Genomic DNA, 18284 nt, shown 5'->3' on the forward strand with positions numbered 1-18284 from the left:
TACCTCGCCCAGCGGTTGCGGAGACTCTATGATGAGGAGTATGAAATCTCGCGCGAGCACTACAGGTCCCACGCGCTGTGTGAGGTGGGAAGGGGCGGGTTCGCGGCTGCGCAGTGAGGTGGAGGCTGGGTGCACGCTGAGGCGGACAGGGAGGCACTAGAGCGAGACCCCCGGAGCAGAGAGCGGGACCCGGATACCGAGCAGGTAACGCGGTCGCCGGAGTCTCCCTCTCCTAGGAGCGTATCCCCGGTGCCCGGGCCCAGCTCGTGGGGCTGGCGGCGACACTGCGTTGTTCGAGGCGAACAGGCCGGGGGCGGCCCCGTCAGAGCCTGCGTGCGGGGCGCAGAGAGGGGGGAAGCGGCTCCCGGGAGCCCGCTGCGTCCGGCCTCTGTCCCGAGGAGCCAGCGCCGCCCGCAGGCTCCTCGGAAGTCCGGGGTAGGGGCTGGCGGCGGGGCACCAGGGCCCACCTGTGCGGGGCATCCGGCAGCCCCGGGAGTCCGGCCGTCGCTTTCTTTGCGCCGCTGCTGCGGGAAGCGTTGGCGCTGTCTCCGCGCAGACTAGCGAGATTCACCAGTGGGTTGAGAGAGATTTTGAGACTCAGTGTTTTGCCGAATGAAAATGTCTCGCCAGCTGTAGGCTTTCTGCCTCTCTCTCTCTCCTGTCGCTGGGTCGTCTTGCCCGTTGAGCCTCTGCTGGCTTGTTCCTATTCTTGTGTTTCCTCCTTCCTCCAGGGAGGTGGTGAGTGGAAGCCTGATATAGCTGGGTCCTGACCCATGGATAGCTTTCGAGATCAGGACCAAAGCTTTGAACTGACAGATGAAACAGAATGAGAGCTAGTGGATACAAACCCAGGCCTGGTGTACTCACAGAGGCTTGGCCTGCTGCATTCTGCCTGGCATTAAATATTCAGGCCCATACACTGAGTTATGGAAATTTAGTTTAGAGGTGACAAACGTGTGGCTCTTCATACAGGAAGAAGAAGCAAAGTTTCCTAGCAAGCTAGAGGTAGTAGAAAGCATTTTCTTTTCCAGTGATGCTGATCATTTTGTTTTAGTGAGGATTCTAATGGGGTCTTGGTGCTTTGCTCCATGTTGCGGCTGGTTGGCCTCAAGGGAAGGAGAGGAAAGAGTCCCAGCTGGTTCTTGGTATTTCCCTCTCTGATCTTGCCTTACTTAGTTTTCTTTGCACCAGCTGTTCTTTCTCTAGGGCATCATCAGATCTGGGCCAGTTAGTGTCATCCTCTGTATTGACATCTCCTTTGGATCCTTGTGCTCTGACCCCCAAAAAGTGCCCATTTTGAGGTGTTTTTAGAGCGTCTTTCCAAGGACTCTGCACTGAGCCTGGAATGTTCCCCTGTGGGATACAGAGATGCACTACGTTGTCCAGAATCCTCCTCCTTGACCTGTAATGCAAAACCATAATTCCAGCCTCCTACTTTCCCTACACCATTTTGTGTCTTGCCCAGTAAACTGGACTCCAGATGTTTTCCCTGCATATATGCTAGTGTTGTTAAAGTCTGAGTTATGATTTTTGTGTCACTTTGAGAGTCAGGTGAATGCAGAGAGAGTAGTTTGTATCTCTGTCCTTTTTGAAGTTCCCTATCTGGGGTGAGGTAAGGTGTTTCATAGATAATGTGATTCCTGGGTGACAAGCTCAGAGCAGACGTCTCTCTTCAAGAAGGTATTTCCTTACTTTCAAGGTTTTGGGTGATTGGACAGGTTGTGCCCTGAAGCAACCTTAACTGGTTTTAAATGGTTTTGTTTTTCATGTTATTCTCCTAACATAGATATCAATTTTTAATGGAATGGCCAAAACCCTTTTGGTTGGATGCTTCCTGGCAATTGATGACCAGATAGGTAAAGGGCTTGATATAGTTTAATATTAAAGTTGTTAATAATTTGTAAGGCTTAATGAGTGCTGCTAGTACTTAAGCATAAGTTCTACATGCCAAAGTTTGTGCATCAACTAGCTCATGATTTCATAATTTCAAATTGTGAACAAACAGGGAAACATTTTTCTTCGTCCTCCACCTGCAGTCGAAATCTCAGTATTTGCCACAATAGTGGATTAGTGGTGGCCAGTGCGGTGAGATGAATAATAATCTCTGCTTCTTTTACTCAAATCACAGTATGCCTGGACTAAGCTGTAGATTCTACCAGCATAAATTTCCAGAGGTGGAAGATGTAGTGATGGTCAATGTTCGATCCATTGCTGAAATGGGAGCTTATGTCAGCCTACTGGAATACAACAACATTGAAGGCATGATTCTTCTTAGCGAACTATCCAGGAGACGTATCCGCTCCATAAACAAACTCATCCGCATAGGCAGGAATGAGTGTGTTGTGGTCATAAGGGTCGACAAAGAGAAAGGTATGTTGGGAAAGTAGGTGGAATGACACTTCCGATTGTAATTGTAAAAAGCAATGCTGTAAAGCCTGGGACCCTAGCTTCTCTTTGAATTTGTAATTGGCTTTTTTAAATATATAGTGGCACAAAGTAAGGCCTGATGCCGCAAGCTGCTGTCCTTGCGAGTTATCCTTACTCAGGCAAGTAGTCCTGTTGGCTTCAGAAGGACTGCTTGTAGGAGAGAGGAGAAGTCATATCAAGGAGGATTTGCAGGATCAGGCCTTAAGACTTCTAAAGTTCATGCTTAGTCAACAAACCATAGTGAAGTGACATTTTCTTTTGAAAGTTCAGTAGTGCTTCTGCTTGTTGATATTGAGTGAGGAAAACCATGACCATCGATACTACTGGCGCAGTGAGAATAAACATAAATAATGAACAATTTCCTCATTCACACCACACAGTCCATCCTGTGCACCAAATAAGGCAGAGGCAATGTGTACATAATATTATATGATCATGTAACTATACTGCATGATATAATGCATACACACATGGGTAGAGGTAAGGTTGCATAGGCAACCTTAACTTTGGTATTTCCTGACTTTTGAATAATTAGCATTACAACTTGAAAGTTCTTTTAATGCATTTGGTATAGGATACAGCATACAAGCAATCCCCTGAGTATTTGCAGATAACGGTGCCACATCTGTGTTCTGACCTGTCTCAATAGTTAATGAAACACACAAGCATCCTGTTTTAGAAACAGGAAAATACAGTTGTTTCATTTGGATAGTCCAAGGGTGGCCAAACTTACTGACGCTCTGAACCATATAGGACAATCTTCAGAAGTTTGAGAGTCGGGGCACACTTGCCGGGGCTTGTGGCTTCAGTCCCTACCCCACCACCTCACGGTAAAGTAGAGGTCCCATGTTCTCTTCTCCCCACTCCCTTCTCCCCCAAGTCTGGTAGGTGGAGAAGGGGCGGGAGGCTTCACAAGCCACACTTTAACTGTAAAATAGCTGCATGTGGCTCATGAGCCACAGTTTGGCCACCCCAGTATAGTCTTTCATATAAAATGTATTCCTAAAATATTTATCAGAATTGAATCACAGATAACAGCAGATAGAGAAAGTGAGAAGCTTAATAAGGGAGAGGAAACGTTTTCAGGTGAGATTTGAAATGAGTTGGAGAGATGCAGAAAGTCTGTTCCAGATGAGAGAAGCTGCACTGAAGGATACTCTTTACCTTTTCAGATTTCGTCCTCCTTTTAAAAAAAACTCTCTTGGGGTCATCTGTGTCTCTTAGTGAACCCTTAGAGCAACTCCTGAGATGGACTAGTTGGGATGCCATTTGATTAAGCAGCAGCACTGATGGGTTCCAGACAGGATTAAGCAATGGAAGACCTGCCTACCTGTAGTATCTGAGCATTCTGTGCTCTCATTTCTTACATAGATGTGATCAAGGAACTGCAACAGAAATTGAGCCCAGATCTTGGCTAGATACTGTAGAGCAGTGATTCTTAACGTTTACTGCAGCCTGCACCCCTTTGGTTCTCAAAATATGTTCTTGCACCCCTTATCAAAAATCTTTGAAGTAGGTCAGTTCTTTAAACCTGTTTGTATATTATAGTAGTTAATAAATACATAGGTTTGATGAAACAAAGTAGTTGTACTTACATGCCTGTACTGAATTTGTGATTTATCTTCTAAAAAAAAATCTGGCATGTTTTGCACCCCCAGAAAGGCCATCTCGCACTCCCAAGGGTTGCGTGCACCCCAGGTTAAGAACCACTGCTGAAGAGTCTTACACATCTAAACTACCAAGAATGCCAACTTCAAATGGTTTCTTGTGAAATACTACCAAAAATCTCTCTTATTTACTTTTCTGTGTGCTGGCGTCGTTGTCACTAAGAATGTGCACAGTTCTTGGAAGACTAGTGACTAGTTAATCGCTGAAGTATAGCATAAGGAGAAATTTGTACTGAATTTTGGGACAAATGCTCTTAAATGGAAGCAGTATTTAAAAAATGTTGGTGACGTGAAAGGTAGCTGTTTTAAGTTGATTTACAATCCAAAGAACAAATTTTAATTTGCTAAAACAGGTTCACTCTTTGTTGTTCATCTCTGATTAAATTATTCTGGAAGTTCTGCTTAGCTTGTAACTGATCTCAGTGGCTGATGTGTAAGGCACGGAGAGAAGGCAAAGGGAGAGCCCTGATCCAAAAGCAAAGTATATTGCTAGCTTTTTCCTTGAAATAGTAAAAACTTTCAGATGTGGTGGTGAGGATTGGCATTTGTCTCTAATGTAAGCAAAATGTTTGTATTCTGTACACTGAAACTGAATCTTTCAAAATGTTTTGCTTCCTGTTAGGTTACATTGACTTGTCAAAAAGAAGAGTTTCCCCAGAGGAGGCAATCAAATGTGAAGACAAATTCACCAAATCAAAAACTGTAAGTTCGTGTCTGTGCTTTACATTACTTTGCTGCCTTTCAACCACGTACATTGCCAACTAGCTCCATGCTAAGAAAACCACAGAGAGCTGAACTGTTGTGAAAATGAAATGCCATTCTAGTTCCTTTAACATACTTTGAAATATATGGCTGGGGTTTAGACTGGGAGCTGGGATTCCTGGGTTCTGTTTCCACCGCTGTCACTGACTGACTCATGTTGTTCAGTATAACACTCCTCAAATGGGTATTAATAATATCATCCTCACACACGTGCAATATAGGTTAATGTTGATAAAGCACTTTAAGATACTGAATAATTTTATAGGGTGTAGTATATAATTGCTCTATGCAATGCCAGGTAGGGAAAATCATATGGTGTCAGCAACCTAAAGCTTTCAGTTTATAACTCCTATATAATTGCTGCCTCTTATATGAATATTCTATACTCTTACTATTTGTATTACAGTAACACTGGAGGCTCCAACAAAGAGCAAGCTCTATTGTGCACTGTACAAACTCATAGTAAGGGGGGATAATTCTTGTGCCGAAGAGATTACAATTTAAATAATCTTCACTGAGGTCCTTCATCCCCTCCTTTTTTGTTTGTTTGTTTGTCCTAGGTTTACAGTATCCTTCGCCATGTTGCTGAGGTGTTGGAATACACCAAGGATGAGCAGCTGGAGAGTCTGTTCCAGAGAACTGCCTGGGTATTTGATGACAAGTACAAAAGACCAGGATATGGTGCTTATGATGCATTCAAGCATGCAGTCTCGTAAGCGCACCTTTTTACTCTTATTGTTTTAGTTCCATAGCTGTAGACTAGTGTTTCTCGGAATAGGGCCATCAAAATTTTCCTCTTAGCCCATTGGACAACTGGCAGTGTTTGTCACACACTGGTCAAATAAGTTTCACTATTCCCAATTTTTGTCTGCCAAATGCTTGTTTTAAATAACATCTGTTTCGGTCAGCACCAATGTGGTGTTTTCATTGGAGCTCTTTAACACTGGGAACTAGATTCCAAGGATTCTGCCGTATTCTCTCTCAAGCGTGTCACTTTGCACAGGCCTGTTTTTAAAAGTAATGTGCTTTGGTATGGAGAATTATTGAGGAACTCTGAGTAAGGTGTTTGAACACAGAAGAATGGGTTTATAACTCCTGCCAGTCTGGAGGAAACATGGTATCGTTAAGGAGCCTTACAATACTTTTAAAAAAAAAAAAAAAAAAAAAGGGAAAGGGGTTGGCCTTTGTGTCTAATTTCCAGCTCACTTAAATTGAGCTCCTCGTTAACTTGTTTTCTTCTGTGGTCGTTGCTAGGGCCCTACCAAATTCACAGCCATGAAAAATGCATCACAGACTGTGAAATCTGGTCTTGGGTGCTTTTATCATATACTATACAGATTTCACAGGGGAGACCAATGTTTCTCAAACTGGGGGTCCTGACCCAAAAGGGAGTTGCTAGGTGGGGAGTTCACAGTATTGCTACCCTTACTTCTGCACTGCCTTCAGAGCTGGTTGGCCAGAGCACCCAGCGGCTATTGGCCAGGCGACCAGCTCTGCAGGCAGCAGTGAAGAAATAAGGGTGGCAATACCATACCATGCCATCCTTACTTCTGCATTACTGGTGATGGCGGCTCTGCCTTCAGAGCTGGGCTCTTAGCCAGCAGCCGCCACTCCAGCTGCTCCACTCTGAAGGCAGCGCCACCACCAGCGGCAGTGCAGAAATAAGGCTAGCAGTACCACAAACCCCCCCTACAATAACCTTGCGACACCCTCCCTCCCACCCCCAACTACTTTTTGTGTCAGGACCCCTACAATTACAGCAATGTGAAATTTCAGATTTAGATAGCTGAAATCATGAATTTACGATTTTTAGAATCCTATGACGGTGAAATTGACCAAAATGCAATGTGAATTTGGTAGGGCCCTATAGTCCTTGCAAATCTTTTTTTTTAATGACTTTCAGGATGGTTCCCTAATGTATCAACTGGATCTCATTTCACTTGTCTCCAAATTAGGTGTTCCCAAGTATATGCCTGTAATACAGAAATACAAATGTATTGAAACTGATCTGTTTGAAGTAGATGATGTTTACCTGTAATGCCGGAGGTTTGTTAGATTAGACCTTCTTTTCAAATGTATCAATGAGGCTGGCTTGTCATTCCTCTAAGGCAGTGTTTCTCAACCTTTTTTGATACCAGGGACCGGCTTGCTGCCTTCCTAAACTGTATCAGGGATATCTCCAGGACCGGCACTGGTCCATGGGCCAGTTGTTGAGAAACACTGATCTAAGGGATTGGAAGCAGAAGCTGTGCATCAGTTGAAATAGTTTGTACTGAGATACAGACCATTCACTTAAAGACTGATCTGTTAAGACATGCAATTCCTCTTAATGGTGCCGTCATAAAAGGCTCAATTGGCAAACCAAAATTGGATTTCTCAGAAAATTCTTCCTGCTCTTGTTTCTTCCCATTCTAAAATACAAAATCTAGAAAAGTGTAACTTCAGTCTGCCTCTAGGTGTCTGTGACTGGTTATTTCAATCTGTGCATGTTTTCTTATGTCCACCTAGAGATTCAAGGCTTTTATTACTGGTTTTTAATCCTCCTTAAATTGTGTCTGTATATTGTTTTGAGATAATCCAACTGACAATACTTGAAGTTAACAAGGCTCTTCTGTGGTATTTAACATATGCCTCCCATGGAGAAAGAGTTTTAGTTTAATGAAGGGATGCTCACTGATTAATGGCACATCAGGGCACATTGCTCCAAAAGGGACCCCAAAGCTCACTGTCATACTGTGAGGCAAACACTGTGGTATTGACCTGGAGCCCTTTATATAACTAGGGCTGTTTTGAGGATTAAACCTGGAAAACTTATTACTCAAATCTAATTTTCAGAATTAGGGTTAGGGAAACCCACCCCACAACTTTTTAAAGAGTTACAAGAAAAAAATGTATCTAAGAAGTCAGTATGTAATCATGTAATTTATCTAAATACATATGTGGAAAGGCCAGAGTTAAGATTCCACAGGCAAACTTGATGCTTTGTGATTTTTTTTTGAGAGTTTAATTGTGCAACCAAAATGCATAATTGAATATATATTGCAAACAAACTACATTTAAAAAAAAAAAAAGTTATTGGCATCGCTATGCACTAGGTGCAGAAAGCATCCTCATCAACTGTAGTCTTAAATCTTAACCTTTGCACTGTTCACGTGTATAAACTCAAATTTTGGTTTACATTTTCAGGGGCTGAACATATAATCGATTTGATTCTGATTACTGAAAAGTGATTGGCTGTGGCACCATTTGTTTCTTGGTGTGTACAAGGACTAATTTAACCCTCAAAACAAATATACCATTTACATAATAGCATACCCAGGGCCAGATTTTTAAAGGTATTTAGGCACCTAAAGATGCAGGTTGGTGCCTAGGTGCTTTTGAAAATCCCAGTAGTTGCCTATCTGTATCTTTAAGCATCTAAATAACTTAATCTTCCCCCAACTGTCTGCTCATTAAGGGACTGTTGAATTTTGTGGAAGTCTTAATTGGAGTATGTGCAGGATCAGGCTGTAAGTTAGGAGACTGGATATTCAGACTTAAAAAGGGCACCGTATTCCCCCTATATAAATTCATATTTTTCAGGATATAAACAGTATGACATAAAATCTGTTGGTTATAGTTTGACCATGTATGCCCTTATGCTATATTTCTGCACGTAAAATCAATAAAGTTTGCATCATAAGATAGCAGAGCATGATGTCCAAAATTAAGTCTGTTATGCAAAGCATTCATAGATACTAAGGTCAGAAGGGAGCATTCTGATCATCTAGTCCGACCTCCTGCACAATGCAGGCCACAGAATCTCACCCACCCACTCCTACGAAAAACCTCACCAATGTCTGAGCTATTGAAGTCCTCAAATCGTGGTTTAAAGACTTCAAGGAGCAGAGAATCCTCCCTCAAGTGACCCGTGCCCCATGCTACAGAGGAAGGCGAAAAACCTTCAGGGCCTCTCCAATCTGCCCTGGAGGAAAATTCCTTCCCGACCCCAAATATGGCGATCAGCTAAACCCTGAGCATATGGGCAAGATTCACCAGCCAGATATTACAGAAAATTCTTTCCTGGGTAACTCAGATCCCATCCATCTATTATCCCATCTCAGGGGATTAGGCCTATTTATCCTGAATATTTAAAGATCAATTAATTACCAAAATCACATTATCCCATCATACCATCTCCTCCATAAACTTATCGAGTAGAATCTTAAAGCCAGATAGATCTTTTACCCCCACTGCTTCCCTTGGAAGGCTATTCCAAAACTTCACTCCTCTGATGGTTAGAAACTTTCGTCTAATTTCAAGTTAAACTTCCTGGTGGCCAGTTTATACCCATTTGTTCTTGTGTCCCCATTGGAGCTCAGCTTAAATAATTCCTCTCCCTCTCCTGTATTTATCCCTCTGATATATTTATAGAGAGCAATCATATCTCCCCTCAACCTTCTTTTAGTTAGGCTAAACAAGCCAAGCTCCTTAAGTCTCCTTTCATAAGACAAGTTTTCCATTCCTCGGATCATCCTAGTAGCCCTTCTCTGTACCTGCTCCAGTTTGAATTCATCCTTTTTAAACATGGGAGACCAGAAATGCACACAGTATTCTAGGTGAGGTCTCACCAGTGCCTTGTATAATGGTACTAAAACCTCCTTATCCCTACTGGAAATGCCTCTCCTGATGCATCCCAAAACCGCATTAGCTTTTTTCACAGCCATATCACATTGGCGGCTCATAGTCATCCTATGATCAACCAATACTCCAAGGTCCTTCTCCTCTTCCGTTACTTCTAATGGATGCGTCCCCAACTTATAACTAAAATTCTTGTTATTAATTCCTAAATGCGTAACCTTACACTTCTCACTATTAAATTTCATCTTATTACTATTACTCCAGTTTAGAAGGTCATCCAGATCCTCCTGTATAATATCCCAATCCTTCTCTGAATTGGCAATTCCTCCCAGCTTTGTATCATCTGCAAACTTTATTAGCACACTCCCACTTTTTGTTCCAAGGTCAGTAATAAAAAGATTAAATAAGATTGGTCCCAAAACCGATCCCTGAGGAACTCCACTGGTAACCTTCCTCCAGCCTGACAGTTCACCTTTCAGTAGGACCCGTTGCAGTCTTCCCTTTAACCAATTCCTTATCCACCTTTTGATGTTCATATTGATCCCCATCTTTTCCAATTTAACTAATAATTCCTCATGTGGCATGGTATCAAACGCCTTACTGAAATCTAGGTAAATTAGATCCACTGCGTTTCCTTTATCTAAAAAATCTGTTACTTTTTCAAAAAAGGAGATCAGGTTGGTTTGGCACGATCTACCTTTTGTAAAGCCATGTTTTTTTTCCCATTTACCATTGACTTCAATGTCCTTTATTAATTTCTCCTTCAAAATTTTTTCCAGGACCTTGCGTACTACAGATGTCACACTAACTTGCCTGTAGTTACCCGGATCACTTTTGTTTCCTTTTTTAAAAATAGGAACTATATTAGCAATTCTCCAATCATTCGGTACTACTCCTGAGTTTACAGATTCATTAAAAATTCTTGCTAATGGGCTTGCAATTTCAGGTGCCAATTCCTTTAATATTCTTGGATGAAGGTTATCTGGGCCCCCCGATTTAGTCCCATTAAGCTGTTTGAGTTTCGCTTCTACTTCAGATATGATAATATCTACCTCCATATCCTCATTCCCATTTGTCATGCTACCATTATCCCTAAGATCCTCTTCAGCCTTATTAAAGACTGAGGCAAAGTATTTGTTTAGATATTGCCATGCCTAGATTATCTTTAACCTCCACTCCATCCTCAGTGTTTAGCAGCCCCACTTCTTCTTTCTTAGTTTTCTTCTTATTTATATGGCTATAGAACCTTTTACTATTGTTTTAATTCTAGTTAATACGGTCTAGCTAGTGGTGTTACAGGTGGGGCTTGTGTTGCATTTCAAAGAACTATGATTTGTTTTTGGTGTGACTAATCAGGGCTTGCAAATGGAACTATCAGAATGTTGGCTCCCTAGGGAATAGAGGATGACTTGCTCAGCAGATTGCTCTTATGCAGCAGTGAAATAACAAGGGGAGGTCTAATGGGGAAAACTTGTTTGTGAGGAGCTTATCAGTTTTTAGTTACATGATTGTTTTTTTATTATTGCTAGTCATGGAGCAGGCCCTATTGTGCTAGGTGCTGTACAAAAAGACTATTCCTGCCCCAAGGAGCTTACAATCTAAGTAGGCTATGCTTGTTTGTTTTAGTAGTGTGCTGAATGGAGCAAAGCAGCACTAAAAGGAAATGCTACCACTTGTTACACCTCACCGCTGACTAGGTCAGCAGTAGCAGCGATTGTACCCGGAGCTCTAGTTCTTAAAGCATCAACCTCTACTGCCTGAGCTAAAAAGACCTATGTCTGTTAGCCAAGTGTGGTGCATCTACCACAAGAGGGAGTCAAAGTGCCATACTGAGTGGGTGTGAGCTATGTAGTCTTATTTTCTCTTTCATTTATAGGGTAGTATTTACCTCTGACCAAAACATTAAGGTATTTGAATAAGCCATTACTTTAAATCTCTGTGTCAGGGTTTCTCTTTCACAAAGCATAGCCTCCTCTGCGTAAGGGATGGAGTATGAGCTCCATATAGCTGGCTGCATTTTTCACTGCAAATATAATGTAGATTTGATGCCAAACAGAAGTTATTCCCTCCTTTTGATTAAAATGAGTTTGTCATGCAGTCTTATTTCCTCCATATAACTTGAATGAAAGGCTGAGACAACTGTGCTCCTCCCTTATCAAGAAATATGTCCGCAGCAAAGGTATTTTTAAGTGGATGCCTTTATTTCTCTCCATTGTTTAAATGTTTTCTTAACAAAGCTTCCCCTTTCTCTTTGCACAGCATATCACTTTGTCATACATAACACTATAGGAGTAGTACTACACGTTAATAGTGCTGCTTGTGTCTCATCTTGTTTATAGATCACTAACATGTTTAACATTGCTTTGTTTGACTCAGAGACCCTGCAATTCTGGATGGACTAGATTTGACAGAAGATGAGAGACGTGTGCTAATTGACAACATAAATAGACGTCTGACACCACAGGCAGTCAAAATCCGAGCTGGTGAGTCCTAAATGGACAATAAGTTGAAGACCAGAGCCCCTAGTCACTGAAATCAAGTTACTAAGCACAATGTAAAATTATAAACCCAATTCAAACAATTACTACCTCTCAGTGACAATATTTGAATGAAATTGCTGTTTCAGAATTGGCTATCCTTGAATAAAATGCCTTTCATATTACTGTCCATGTCCTCCTACCTCTAAATCCCATGGTACTTTTGTATATTTTTTTTGGAGGAGAGAGACTGTGGCTAAGGTATGCTGAAATGATGCTGTAACAGTGGACCTACTAGCCCAGTCTAAGAAACATTGCGGTCCTCCCTTAAGTATTCCATAGGCTTCTTTCTGATGTTTGAATGTTTGTATTGCTAATCACAGAATCCTCTTCTCTGAAAGCAGCTTCTTGATGAGTAATCCAGTCCATCCCCTTGATCTGGCACAAAGACTTATTAAAATATTCATCATCAGCTGTTATTGATTACACCTTTGAACCTGTCTAGTGATGATGATTTACAAAAATGTTAGTTTCTCTGTCTGAGTGTTAAGCTCATTGCTGCTTGTTATGTCTTCCCTGACAGCATGATTGAGCCCAGTGTGCTTTGCTAAAAGCATTAATCTAGCTGTTCAGCCAAATAATTGAACATTGAACAAGCCACAAGCACAGTTACCAATGAAATATAGTGGATAGTTACAAATGTCACAAAGGGGTGGAAAATGCCTCTAGTAAAGCATTATAAGGCAATTAGTATTATGTTTTTTATTGTTTTGGTTGGGGTGGTGAAAATAAGCCATATCTGGGTTTAGGGAAGTGAAGGAGATGGCTCAAAGTGCAGGGGAGTGAAACTGTTTGTGCTAATACCTAAGGCTGTTACTTCATTACAGCATATGAATTAAAATTAAGATTTTACATAGATGCATAGATTTTGATTTCCAAATCCTGTTCATATATTGAATTAAATCTCCAGAACAAGAGCTCTTTGACTGGAGTCTCATAAAATTACTTAGAATGAATGTTCCCTCAGTTAGTTTAGATAGCCTGTTGTTATTTTGACAGGCTAAGTTGGATTTGAACTCTTGGTCTTGTAAGAAAATAAGGAATTTTCCTGTCGGCTTTTAGAGATCAGTCTGAGTCTGACTAAGATGTTTACTTTGTTATCCACATTTAATTGCAACTACTAAAAAGGGTGGGGTGTTGTGAATCACCTGGGTGGGAGAGTAATCAACAAATGACTGCTTTGTGCAGCAATTGTATATGAATATAGACGTACAAAAACCTTTGACTGGTGACTAATCAGGTAATAATTAGCAAATACAAGCTTCGTGGTTCTGAGTCCTCCTCAAACAGACAATAAACAAAACAAAACATGGTAATCATTTCTACTGTAAACTAATACAATAGTATGAAAATTCCCAGTGATGCAGGGGTGGAGCCTCAGACATTAATGTTAGCAGAATTTCTTGGGTTTTAGGTGACATTTCCTTTAATTTGAGCTTTTTTGACAGTGCTTTCATTTTGCAGCCTTGTTATCACTTTTTTTATTTTTTGAAGTTGCATCTAAGTCTCTTTCCACTTTATGAAATGAAATTACATGGTTACTGACTTAATTCAGTTGATTCTTTTATTAATTATTCAGTATCTTACAATTTCAAAGCACTCTAATCTATAAAGACTGTTAATCATCAAAGAACTCTTCTGAGTTATGTAAGTATTTTCATTATTTTATAGATAGGGAAACTGCAACATTCCTGGGCATCCCATTTTCAAAGGGTACTGAAGCTGTCCTGACAGCTGACTAGTAGTGATTAATTTTTTTAAAAATAGTTTTCCTTGAAATAATTGTACAGTGTTCTATAATTGGGGATTTTTGAATATTGTATTATTCTTTGCATTAATTGGGTTGTCTTTGTCTTAGACATTGAAGTTGCCTGTTATGGTTATGAGGGCATTGATGCAGTGAAAGAAGCTCTGAGAGCTGGTTTGAACTGTTCCACAGAGAACATGCCAATTAAAGTAAGTGACTCTGACCTGTGTCAGGTGACTGGTGCCAGGAAGTAGTTTAGTGTCTTATCAGGGTGCCTATTTATCATGTGCATTTCTCACCCTCTTCCCAACTAGGTGGGCAAGTCATTACTTTGTCTCTGAAGGGACCTCAGAGTCCATTCTGCTAAATTAGCTGACAGGGGTAACCAAGGCGGGCCATGTTGTAAATAAACCCTGTTTCTTAACACCTGTTGTTCCTGGATATATTCCTGCAGTATTTATTTCCAAGGACCAGTTTGGGAAATGAGGGGATCTTTTAGCCCCAGTGGGTTTGGGTTCTCATGCTGAATTTCAAAGGCACCCAGTCAATCACACAGTCTTCTACCCAAACAGTTTTAGTATACTGGGTACATTAATAGATGATCATTTTCCAAAGACTCTGAATCACCTTTTATCTTCTGGGAGTAGCTAAAACAGAGATTGGCAACCTTTGGCACGCAGCCTGCCAGGGAAGCCCCCTGGTGGGCTGAGGCAGTTTATCTGCCGCATCCGCAGGTTTGGCGGATCTTGGCTCCCACTGGAGGCACTATACAAGAATTACTGATGAATATAGAAAAGTAGACTGTACATTCTCCTGTAAGCGTCTAAAACCAAAAGCTTGTTTTATCATAAGTGGTTCATGCTGCTTGAGAAATAATGGATACATGTTCTTTGCACTGTGGTATATGTCAAATCCTTTTTTAAAAGGGCAGTATTGGTCGCTTCCGTTTTTGTTGTAGTCTGTTTCTTTATGATTGAATCTGCCTTTTTTCTTCAATTTTTATAGATTAATCTGATAGCTCCTCCTCGTTATGTGATGACCACCACAACGTTGGAGAGAACTGAAGGCCTCTCTGTTCTCAACCAAGCCATGGCTGTCATTAAAGAAAAGATTGAAGAGAAGAGAGGAGTCTTCAATGTGCAGATGGAGGTGAGAACTGTTTCTGTATTAAAATGCTCCTTTTTTCCTAATTATTTTAGAGCAGAAGAAGAAATCTCAGTGGAAAACTACCGTTACTAAAAATAAGTGGTACCTGCTTTATATTGAACAAATATTGTTCCTGCTTAAACAAAACTGTCAGTAACAAACTTTATTTACCAAAAATTCTTCCCTGTGTTCCTGATAAACTTTATTTATTAAAAACTCAGATTTTTAAAAACTTCTTAAATACTAGGTAGAAGTGGTTTGTTTAATTTTTTTTTGCATTTCCAGTCAGATTCTCTGCCAGGTTTTCTTTGCACTAACACGCTAGTGTTTTCCAGTACTGCAGAGAATATAGAAACTATAAAAAGTCACAAAATCATATTAAGTAGTAGTATTTGTTTTTCATAGTGTAAATTTGAATCAGTTTGATATCTTGCTCTACATTTAGGATGAGTACCAGCAGAATAATTTGGTTTATTTTCTTTCCTATTGGTGATATTTTACACAAAATATAAGAGGTTAAAGAAAATCAAATGTTAATGGTATGTGTGTGTGTCCTGCCTTTCAGCCCAAGGTGGTTACTGACACAGATGAGACTGAACTTGCAAGGCAACTGGAAAGGCTGGAGAGGGAAAATGCTGAAGTGGATGGAGATGATGATGCTGAGGAAATGGAAGCTAAAGCTGAAGACTAAATTTCCTGGGATGAGTACCAGTTAAGGAGAATATATGATAAATTAGACACCCAGATACAAAAACCCTGGACTGAAAGCTTCCAGTATCAAAAACTCCAAAAGCAGATACTTTCTTAAAATATTTGAATGTTTTAAACAGACCAAGATGTGGAACCCTCTCTTAAATGTCATTTGCTCTTATATAGCGGCTTGCACAAATTGAGTTCTTCAAAAGGAAGGTACCTACTCTCACTATAGACTCAAATCCAATGGGCCAGGGAGGGACCATAGACCTTTGCTTAACATTTTCATATCTAACAACTCCAGATTGGCAACAGTTTCAGGTCAGTGCCTCTGTCAGTGAGGTTTCCTGGGAGCACCAAAACCGAGCGAGCCTAACACTTCTACACAGAATGTATTCAAGCAAATACTCAATAAATTTCTGGGATATTTAACTCCAGGCTTCTTTTTTTCTTGTCACATGTTCTATAGTATTATGAATGAGGCGTTGAAGGATGCAGTGAGACTTCAGTTTTCTTTTGGAATGGAAGCAGTTTGTTTATATATATATATATATGAAGTATAATTTCCTTAGTTTAAAAGAAATCCATATATTTTTCTTAATACATTTTATAAATGCAAACTTGACTCAATGGATGATGTTTCCTTTGCTTTTGTCTGTATGGGTTGTTTTACAGAAGAGACACTTTGAACAGAGCTTGTTACCATTTCAATAAATACAGTTAATGAAGAAAAGATACATAGTTGCACTTTGCTCCTAGAGGTGTGCATACCAGAATGACACAACACATAGCTGCTGGCATCTTCCTTTGCTCATACTTTAAAACTAAGATTTACTTGGTTGTCCCTGAGTGGATGCTGCCACATAAAAACCTTGAGCTGAGAGGGACTTTGCAGTGATTACTGAAATGTGAGCCCCAAATCTGGTGAACACTAAAAGTGACCATTTTAGATTCTTGGAGGTGGATGATAGAGAAACAAGATTCCCCCACCAAGCAATCTGCAAGACGGCTCTGTTATCTTCCTTTTAAATCTCTCAATAGAACCCACCTTGGCCGTGATGCCTACAAAATGCTTAACAGTGTTTAGATGGCTGGTGTGCTGTGACCACTGTCTATTACACCTTATGCACCCCTTGTCTGTTGTATTCACCTATTATTTTTTTGTCTTACAAGCTGTTTGAAACAGACTGTCCTCGCTCATTATGTGCGTGTACAGAGCCTAGCAGAATGGGGCCATGATCCTTGATTGGGCCCTATAGGTACTATTTACAAACATTCTCTCTTAGTGTAAATCACCATAGAGCACAGATTTCAGAGTAGCAGCCGTGTTAGTCTGTATTCGCAAAAAGAAAAGGAGTACTTGTGGCACCTTAGAGACAGTGAACACAAGACACAGGACTCGGCCAGCAATCTTCCTCCATGTTTCAGTCTTCTCACCACCTTGAAGTGTGCCATTCCATATCCCAACCTGAAAGGCTCATAGTCTAACCACACTTGCCATGGGGCCCTGCCCTGCACCTGGCACTAGTCCCTACAAAACATGCTCTCCAACCCACATAACCTGCAAACTCAAGTTTTCTTTGTCTGGTTGTCTTGATATCTGGTACCACTCCAGTTACGCTTTTAACTTGGGAAATTACCTCCTCATTACTCATTTGAGAGGTGTAGCTAATGTACAGCAATCGCCTATAGCATTTCAGTTTAAAGGCAGAAAACCTCTTCATGTCCTTGTTTTTTAGCATCCATGTCTTGCATGCATTGAGCAAGATGCTAAAGATAAGGGACTGCAGCAGTTTCATTTTAACTTCATTAATACCTTTGCTCCTCCAAATCGGGTGAATGTCACTAGAGCAGCAATTGCAAGTCCAATTCTATGTCCGATCTCTAAGATGTTTAGTGACCCTGATCGTCCTACTACTCAGATATGTGAAGTGCTCAATGCACTCCAATGCCACCTCAGATTAGGGTGGAAATATCTTTTGCCTTTTCAACAGACTATTATGTCACCATTTTTCTTTCTTTTTCATGTGATATCTTTAGACCTAGCTTCTCTGCTTCTACTGCTACTCTTCTTAGCAATTTTTGCACCTCTTCTTGTGACAATCCAAAATACAAATAAGTGCCATTGCAACATGGGAGGGAAAGGAATGCAGAAGGGATTCATCTGGTGAACAGGTGTGTTGCAGTCTATGCTTGAGTACCGATAGAGGAAGTTGGCCTGATTCCTGTTTTTTTTTAAATATCAAGTCCAATGATCAAACTTTCATTAAGTGTTCATTTAAAAAAAAGAAGGGTGTATGCCTTCATTAAAATGTACAACAAAGTGAATTTGCAGGTAGTTTCTTCTTCATGATACCCGTAAGTCACTTGGGTTGTCTTCTAGAAAGTTAGTCTAGAAAGTCACGTCAAGACATGAAGTCCTGTGTATGTTTAACAGGCTGCCCCTCTCTGATAAAGAGGGAATTTAGATTATCAGGTCATTAGAACTCTGTTCCAAGCCTGTCCCACAGAGGGTGGTTTAAAAGAAAACCACACCCAAAAATAGTGAATTGACTTCCTGGGCTTGGAATATATTTGTATACCGACAGAAGAATTGTATGTATTGTTTAAAGTATTTTCCTTCTGTCCTGATCTGTGAACCACATTAATATACTAAACTGAGGCACTCAGAAGCAAGCAAGCTGG

General features: G+C 40.7%; 1 protein-coding gene across 1 annotated transcript; it reads left to right on the forward strand.

Annotated features, from left to right (window-relative positions):
- The first annotated feature begins 11 nt into the window (after positions 1-11).
- Positions 12-16031, forward strand: EIF2S1 (eukaryotic translation initiation factor 2 subunit alpha). Its single transcript, XM_038405037.2, has 8 exons — positions 12-204; positions 2129-2370; positions 4717-4796; positions 5417-5568; positions 11853-11959; positions 13872-13969; positions 14766-14909; positions 15472-16031. Exons 2-8 carry the CDS (start codon positions 2130-2132, stop codon positions 15595-15597), a joined length of 948 nt encoding a protein of 315 aa, XP_038260965.1. The 5' UTR covers positions 12-204; position 2129; the 3' UTR covers positions 15598-16031.
- Positions 16032-18284: the final 2253 nt, after the last annotated feature.

This window comes from Dermochelys coriacea, chromosome 6, assembly GCF_009764565.3.
Source record: "Dermochelys coriacea isolate rDerCor1 chromosome 6, rDerCor1.pri.v4, whole genome shotgun sequence".
In the NCBI taxonomy this organism is placed as follows: domain Eukaryota; kingdom Metazoa; phylum Chordata; order Testudines; family Dermochelyidae; genus Dermochelys; species Dermochelys coriacea.